The 9084-nt window shown below is 34.9% G+C and overlaps 1 protein-coding gene across 6 annotated transcripts in view; it reads left to right on the forward strand.

The window, feature by feature from the left end:
• LOC111148966 (F-box and leucine rich repeat protein 5) overlaps nt 1–9084 on the forward strand; it is a 60014-nt gene that overhangs the window by 24745 nt on the left and 26185 nt on the right. For 5 of the 6 annotated variants that reach the window (XM_022505817.1, XM_022505811.1, XM_022505812.1 and 2 more), the window contains exons 3-6: nt 22–117; nt 1692–1878; nt 4173–4355; nt 6554–6679. In XM_022505817.1, the coding sequence (XP_022361525.1) occupies nt 22–117; nt 1692–1878; nt 4173–4355; nt 6554–6679 (592 nt within the window). The remainder of the gene's footprint in view (nt 1–21; nt 118–1691; nt 1879–4172; nt 4356–6553; nt 6680–9084) is intronic. The other variant, XM_022505813.1, reaches the window with a different exon arrangement.

A 9084-nucleotide genomic window follows, 5' to 3' on the forward strand; every position in this document is an offset into this window, starting at 1 on the left:
AATTTTTTTTTATGTTTCTAGAATGAATGTGAGCAGTTAAATTATGCAAAACAGCTGAAAGAGAGATTGGAGGCTTTTACAAGAGATTTTCTTCCTCACATGAAAGAGGAAGAGGAGGTAAGCATAATTTTTTCTTTCTTGTGATTTTGACTTACAAAATTTTTAAGATGTTTTGGCTTTCATTCTTCAAAATAATGCATAGGAAGATAAGCCTCTGGTTCATTTTAGGAAAAGAGGAAAACTCCAAGAAAACAAAATTTGTTCTCTCAGAGAGGTGGTTGCTTTTCACTCAATCAGTGACTTAATTCATTTGCTCAACTAATACTTATTTTCTGTGGGTCCCTGGGTGGCTCATTTGGTTAAGCAACTGCCTTCAGCTCAGGTCATGATCTTGGAGTCCCAGGATTAAGTCCCATATCTGGGCTCCCTGATCAGCAGAGAGTCTGTGCTCCCTCTGACCCTCCCCCATCTCGTGCTCTCTCTCTTTCACATTCTCTTTCTCTCAAATAAATAAAATGTTCAAAAAAATTTTTTTTCTATTATGTAGATGGCACTGTATTGAATGTTAACTTTTCATGTTACCTTAATGTCTTCTTAGAACCTTTACAGGATTCTTGAAACTTTTCAATGTTTTGTGTATATTAATGCTAACATTAAAGTATTTTTCGTGTTCTTTTTTTTTGTAGGGGATTTTGGTAATCAAATGGTAGTGTTAAACTAATCAGTTTTATTCCTAGTACACATGTATTAGGATATCACTGATTGGATGAGCAAAACATTTTCCCATTCTCTTCTTTCTCTAAATGTGGGGTGAATATTAGGATTAGGATAAGGAATAGAAAAATTATTTTATGGGGAAAGGGATTTTTGTTTAGTTGTTAATCAGTTACTATGGTGAATATCACCCATGGCTTCACCTTATAATCAGATCTCTATTTAAAAAAACAAACAAACCTACTTTTCAGCTCTTCCAGACTGATTAAATCAGGTGAGAGGTACTGGCCTGGATATATTTTAAAGGTCCCCAAGTCATTGTAATATGAAACCAGCATTGAAGCCACTGAGTTACTAGAGTAGTGTTCCTTAACCTGAGATGCTCATCAAAATTATGTGTGGAACAACAAAAAAAACAAAAAAAAAAAAAACCAAAAAAAAAATCAAAAAACCAAACCAAACCAAACCTGTGGCTTCATTTCTTAAAGATTCTAATTCTGTAAATTGGAGGTTGGGACTAAGCATCTGTTTCAAAGAAGAAATGTAGGTAGTTCAGGGTCTCAGTAGAGCTTTGAGTTTTAGGGTTCTTAGTACACTGGGTACCTTTTACCTTTCTTATGTGATTTAGAGATCCTACTGAGGTACAGTTCAGTTGCTGGAGTAGCAGAAGGCAGTTAACTGACCTAAATGTCTAACCATATGAGACTGCTTAAGAGTGTTTGACAGCTTTGCATAGGAAAACCTTCTGCTTCTGATGCTTTTTAATTACTTGGGATTTATTAGCCAGAGAAGCCATAGAAGGAAGGGTCCTTTTGGTGTTATTCTTCTCTACACTTTTTTGGATAAGCTGACTGGGTGGCAATAACCAAAATTTCTTTCTCTTGGAAATATGGGGTCATAATACTGCAATTGAGCCATTAATTAAAAGGTGTAAACAAAATTAGTCAAGCATCTTTCCTTATGAATGTTTCATTTAGGTTTTTCAGCCAATGTTAATGGAATACTTTACCTATGAAGAGCTTAAGGATATTAAGAAGAAAGTGATTGCACAACACTGCTCTCAGAAGGACACCGCAGAACTCCTTAGAGGTCTTAGCCTGTGGAATCAAGCTGAGGAGCGACAGAAGTTTTTTAAATATTCTGTGGATGAAAAGTCAGATAAAGGTGAGATTCATATATTTAAATAGTGAGAAGTTTGGAGGCTATTTGCATCTTGTTAATAAGAACTTTAGATTTTGTTTGAAGAATAGTTTTAAGCCATTTATTTTCAAGTGTATATTTAATTGAAGACAGTAATTTATTTTCTTTTTTTTTTTTTTAAGATTTTATTTATTTGAGAGAGAGAACAAGTGGTAGGGAGGGGCAGAGAAGGAGAGAGAGAGAGAAAAGCAGACTCCCTGCTGAGCAGGAAGCCTGATGTGGGGCTCTATCTCCGGATCCTGGGATCACGACCTGAGCCAAAGGCAGATGCTTAACCAACTGAGCCACCCAGGTGCCCCGAAGACACTAGTTTCTAAGAATTTGGTGTGGTTTATGATAATTTAACATCCCATATGCAATGTAATGTTGGGCCACATGCAGTGTAGTGTTTCTTAAAGGAACTTATGTAGTAATAATAATAATAATAAAAATTATTTTGGTCAGTCAGAATCAGTGAAAGCTATCATATACAGAGTACTTTTGCAGTATTACTCAACTTTCTTTTTTTTTCCTCCCCATCATCCAGCTTTCGGAGCTCCATTGACCATAGTGACTGTTTATCTTTCCTTGTTTTGTCCATCCATTTTTAAAATAAGTTATGCTTATAGCTTTATTTCCATCCTTTTCCATGTGTTATTCTCTTAACTAATATCCAGTAATACACAGGGAGCAAGTATGAGAACACTGTTTTTCTATGTATTGTTACTTTAAGAAAACAGATGAGAAGTGCAAATAAAGTCTGCTTGCCTTTTTAATTCATAGACTACTTCCTCATACTTATTCTTTTTTTTTTTAAGATTTTATTTATTTATATGACAGACAGAGATCACAAGTAGGCAGAGAGGCAGGCAGAGAGAGGAAGGGAAGCAGGCGCCCTGCTGAGCAGAGAGCCCGATGTGGGGCTTGATGCCAGGATCCTGGGATCATGACCTGAGCCGAAAGCAGAGGCTTTAACCCACCGAGCCACCCAGGTGCCCCACCTCATATTTATACTTATTGATCTTTGATAGCTTTGCCTTTTAAAACATCATTAAAGGAAATTGGCATCCTCAGGCTAGTAAAAATTTCTTTTCTGCTTCTAGATGGGCAATAACAGTGACAGTCCTGTTAAAATAGCTTAAAATTCTTTGAAATTGGTCCTTTTCTCTTTATTTAACAAAGTAGGTGAGATGCATGTTGAAACAAAAATGTTTTTATGGGTGAGCCTATAATTAAACCCATAAAGCTTGTGTGCTTCATTCTGAAATGCAGCTTGTGCCTTCGACACCAAGCCAAGACCTGTTGTGTCTAGTTTAATTGTAATTCTCACATGGGATTTAAAAGCATCACACTTATTACATTTAGTTTTCCCACTCCTTCAAAGCAAATTATAGCTGTATTATGATTAAGTATTTGCCATTTGAAAAAGGTTGGGTTAAAGTAATGTGATTGCAGCATTTCTGTATTTAAGTTGCTTTGTGAGGGCAAATCAGGTGTACAGGGTACTTCAAATTCTTTGCAGTCCTTATTGATGAATCTCTTGTAGTTTGTATTCTTATTGTAGCACTTCATTTGCATTTTTGGGAAAATTGCTACTGAAGTAATTTATTATAGGAAATTGGACATTCAGTGGCTATTTTTTTAAAATAGTTGCTGACAAAAGATTGCCCATAAAAATGTACACGAGCTTTAGAAATGTTAACATTACATTGTCTCAGCTGGCTCACAAATAGTAGAAGTAGGTTTGGTTACCTGTGGTTACAGAAGTTAGATTTCACAGACCTCTTATATCAAATGTGAAAATCAAAGAGGGAGCACAAGGAAAATATTGACAGGAGTCCTAATACATGAATGGAACGTGTTATGAGATTTGTGTGTGTCATTAAAAATGCCTTGGAGATCTCATAATCTGGCTGACTCTATACTTGAAGCTGTATAACCTGCTGGGTTCCTTTTTCAAATGATGCTTCTTATGCTACAGAGTGAGTATTGTTTTTTCTGTGACGCCTTTGTAAGAGGAAGTCAATTCTATGTTCATTATTGTAGCTCCCACTGATGAAGTATGATTTGGGACCTCATAGTTTAACCCTACAGGTTCTTAACAAGTTGAACATCCCCATGTTACCACTAATCCATGTTATTTCCTTTTCACATCTTGGAAGCAGGAAGAAGGGGACTTTAGGCACTGGATTTTATTTATAGAAATGAGATTGTAATTTTTTAGTGCATTTGCTCTTCTAGCCTTTAATGTTAAAGTTTTTTTTTTTTTTTTATTTCAGAAGCGGAAGTGTCAGAACAAGCCACAGGTATAACCCATCTTCCTCCTGAGGTAATGCTGTCAATTTTCAGTTATCTTAATCCTCAAGAATTGTGTCGATGCAGTCAAGTAAGCACTAAATGGTCTCAGCTCGCAAAAACTGGATCGCTTTGGAAACATCTTTACCCTGTTCATTGGGCTAGAGGTAGGTAAATGAAACTTTTAGTTTGTTTTAAAAATACTTCAATCCATTTTTCTAAGTGATTACTTGTAGACATTAATAAGCAGGGTCAGGGAGGGAAATTCTGAGAGGTTGACCAAAAAGTAGATTTTACAGTTAGATGATGTGTTTTTTGTATACACTTTTGAAAAACTAGCAATGCTGATGTATTCATGGGTGATTTATGTGATGTGTGCAATTTCTTTTAAAATAATTAGGAAAAAAATAGGGGAGAGAATGCAAAATAATTGGCAAAATGTTGATAATTGTTGAAGATCGGTGATGAGGTGATGGGTATTCATTATGCTACTTTTTAAATGCTACTTCTTCCTGCTTTTGCCTGTGTTTGGAGTTAAAATGAAATTAATAGGTTGTCAGAACAGATTTAAACAATTATATAAAAAAGTAGAGAATAAATTCTATAAAATTTAAAGATGAAGCACCATTAGGGCTGCCTTGGTAGTGGCTCAGAATAACTGACTCTGTTTTTGTCTTCAGCATATTTTTTGGTGATTGGTAATGCCTCATCCTAAATCACAATTTCATATTTATTTCATTGTGATAAGTTACTTTTACTTGTAAACAATTAAAGAAAATTTCTTTTTCATGAGCATATAGTGCAGTCATGGAGTAAAAGCAAATAATATGGCATACATTTTTCCTGTATGAAACTGAATTAAAACAGTTTCTTCTAAATGACTCTTTTAACTTCACATTTAAATGAAATTTTTTTGTTGTCTGTAATTTGTCATTTTGACATGGAAATATATATTTCTCACATAATTATAAATTGAATTTAAAAATTTTTACTTTTTATGTTAATATATAGCATCTTTAAAATAACTTCTTGGATAATTTTTTAGCAAAGCTGTTTGAAGTATTGAGTGGACTTACTAAATGATTAGAATTATTATTATTTTTTAAAGATTTTATTTTTTTTTATTTGACGGAGAGAGAGAGAGAGAGAGTGCACAAGTAGGCAGAGTGGCAGGCAGAGGGAGAGGGAGAAGTAGGCTCTCCCTTCACTGAGCAGGGAGCCTGATGTGGGGCTCGATCTCAAGACCTTGGGATCACAACCTGAGCCAAAGGCAGCTGCTTAACCGACTGAGCCACCCAGGCGCCCCAGAATTATTATTTTTATGTAGAATAATTTTCCTATTGGAGGAAAATGAAATATTAAGTGAGAAGTCGAGAGAAATATGGATATATTTAATACTTTCTTGTTCAGCTATATTTTTAACTATTTATAACTAATTAATAGGGATTAGCACATAATTAGGTACTATTTGATGTAAAGAGCAAATGTAAAAGTGTTGTACAAGACTTCTGTGATCTTAACCGATCTTAAATATGCTTCTCTGTTTTTTAATGTTTAAACAAAAAGTTTCAATAAAATTTTTTTTTTTAATTTATTTATGGTGTTTGTTTCTAGTGTCTCTCAATCAGAATTTATTTTTACCACCATCCAGGGAACATTTTGAAATGTCTGTGGAGACATTTTTGTTTGTCCCATTTGGGGGGATTTTACTAGCCTGCAGTGAGTAGAGGTCAGGGTTTGTGCTAAACACCGTATTACAATGCACAGTACAGCTCCCCACTGCAAAGAATTACCCAGCCCAGAATGTCAGTACTGTTAAGATTGAGAAATTGTAATTTAGATGTAATGTTAAGAGTTCAGTAAATTAATTCTGCATTGTCTCTTACTTCACAGTTGTATAATTTAATCTCCAGGATCTTTACATTTATGATTTAGCTTTACCTTAATCTTTCCCCTTTGACTATGTTCCTATCTATTGCTGAATTGCCGACTATTCACTATTGAGCAGAAAGTCTTTGCTTACTTTTGTTTATTAGCTATCATCATTTGGAGGGTATTGCTGGTGCCAGTGTGAAGCCACAGTAGGGGAAAAAGGTTAAGTTCTTTTCAATGATTTCTAAAATTGCATGTAAGACTATTGATAATTATTTTTCATAATTCTTTTTAGTATGTCTGAAATTCTCTTGCATATTATTTAAGTGTAATTTTTAAACCATAATTGAACATTTCTAACAATTGCTGGCCCATTGCCTAGAGCTCAAGTATTTTCTGTGTGCAGAGATTTTTACTGTAAATAGGTAAATTTTTTTTTTTAATGGTAGCTGGTCTAATCTTACTTTGTTCCTTTTATTTATTTGTTGAGTAGGTGACTGGTATAGTGGTCCAGCAACTGAACTTGATACTGAACCTGATGAGGAATGGGTGAAAAATAGAAAAGATGAAAGTCGTGCTTTTCAGGAGTGGGATGAAGATGCTGATATAGATGAATCTGGTAAGCTATGTTTGGAATTAAAATGAGTACATGGTGCTTTAGTAATTAATATACTTAACAGTTAAGTGCTTATAAATTATTAGGTGTTAAGATTTGCATATTTTGTGTCTTTTAAAGAAATTGGAGTTTATAAGCCCACTACTTTGTAAAATTTGAAAGAATAATAAGCAAACTTAAAATTTATTCTGTTTAAGTGTATATAGGATTTTTTCCCATCTGTTGTTATATTTAAATACTTAAATCAGAAAATAATGGCTATTCTCCTTATTGAAGTAATGTACATTCATTATATAGCACTTCGTAGTTTACAGTGTGTCTTTTAGGACCATTTTATTTGACCAGTTCAGCAATATTTATTGAGTCATCGTGGCTTAGAGGAAGGAGCATGAAGCTGTTGAATCTGTTTATTCATTTGTAAACCATTATACTACTTGCTTCACAATGTTAATGTGGAATTAAGTTATGTATATATGAAAATTCTCTGTAAATGACAAGGGATTATAATAACTAGTGTAGCCATTCTATAAGTACTGTGGGAGAATTGAAGTGTGACTAAGACTTTATTCTTAAAGAACTCATCTGGCAGAGAATTTAGAATAGGTAATTCTTAATTCAAGGTATATAATTAAAAATGCCACAGTAGAGGTGCAGAAAGACGCTATTTGGGAGTATACAGGAGGAAGAGAAAAATTCTTAGGTACTATTGTAGGAGATAATTACTAAAAGATGGTGAAAGAGTTAAAAAAAATGGACAAGACATTCTAATACCTGGTAAAACTGAAACTGTAGGGAATTTTTATGTATAACTTCCTCACTTAAAAAATACTAAGCTGGGGGCGCCTAGATGGTGCAGTTGGCTAAGTGTCAGACTCTTGGTTTCTGCTCAGGTGTTAATCTCAGGGTGGGATCCAGGCCCATGTCAGGTTCTGTGCTCAGCAGGGAATGTGCTTGAGTTTCTTACCCTCTCCCCCGCCCAAATAAATAAATAAATCTTCAAAAAAATTTTTGGCAAAGAACCAAACGTAGAAAAGGAGGACTATAAATATAAAGATCTGTGAAATGAAGTCGCCACATTGTGTTACGGTTTTGAACATTTAGAGGATGCTACACAAGAAAGAGGTCTGTTTCAGCTAGATTGGGTGATACGCTCACCCTGTGGCAAGAACTTTCTTGGGCATGAGGTTAATAGCGAACAAAATAGGAAAAAAAATCCTTGGCCTTACAATTTGGAGAGGGGAGGGGCCTTTGGGTGGCTCAGTCAGTTAAGCATCTGCCTTTTGGTTCAGATCTTGATCTCAGGGTCCTGGGATCAAGCCCCGCATGGGGCTCCTTGCTCAGCCAGGAATCTGCTTCTTCCTCTCCAGCTCCCTCTGCCCCTCCCCCTGCTTTTTAACTCCCTCTCTCTCCTTCTCTCTCAAATAAATAAAATCTAAAAAAAGAAAAAAAAAAAGGGAAAGGGAAGATAAATGATAAACACAGGCAAAATATATATGCTGTGTTGGATAGGTCAGGAGCCATGGAGGAAGAGAGGAAAGAAACTAGAATTTTAAATAGGGTGACTAAGGTCTCCTCAGAAGTTTGAGCAAAACCCATGTGAGCTTTAATAAAGTCTTTACCAAACTTAGTGTATTTGTCTCAGCAATTGAGGAAATAACCAAAGAATGCTTATGAATAAGCATTCACATTGAAAAGGAAAGGTTAAGGCTGTAATGATTGAGCTTTGTTAAGGTAATATATCCGTTCAGCTGTTTGGTGTAGCTAAGACTAAACTTTGGATCTACCACCTATATTTTATATTAGTGCTTTTTCACTTTAGTTGTCTTTTCTAGTCTTGCAGGAAGATACTGTTCTTCATAGGATATTTAATTTCTTAATTTTTAAAAAATTTTTTAAGGATTTCCCAGTAAAATAGATTTAGATAGGGAGGACCACAGAAACAAAAGAATTATTTGGGAATAAAATTACTGTAGGATAAATAGGGTTTGCCAAAAGTCATTTTTATCTTTGTACTTTACATACGTCTGACTAATAAACAAGAAATTTAGGTAAATCTGTAAATATGGAACCATTAGTCACAAATGCAGAATTTTTAAAAATATTTCTTTCGTAATCTACACTCAGTTTTATTTTATTTTATTATTGTTTTTTTTTTAATTTTATTTTTTATAAACATATATATTTATCCCCAGGGGTACAGGTCTGTGAATCGCCAGGTTTACACACTTCACAGCACTCACCATAGCACATACCCTCCCCAATGTCCATAATCCCACCCCCTCTCTCCCAACCCCCCTCCCCCCATCAACCCTCAGTTTGTTTTGTGACATTAAGAGTCACTTATGGTTTGTCTCCCTCCCATCCCGTCTTGTTTCATTTACTCTTCTCCTACCCCCTTAACCCCCCAT

Source organism: Enhydra lutris, unplaced genomic scaffold (assembly GCF_002288905.1).
Source record: "Enhydra lutris kenyoni isolate GAN:26980312 unplaced genomic scaffold, ASM228890v2 scaffoldscaffold21, whole genome shotgun sequence".
Taxonomy (NCBI): Eukaryota; Metazoa; Chordata; class Mammalia; order Carnivora; family Mustelidae; genus Enhydra; species Enhydra lutris.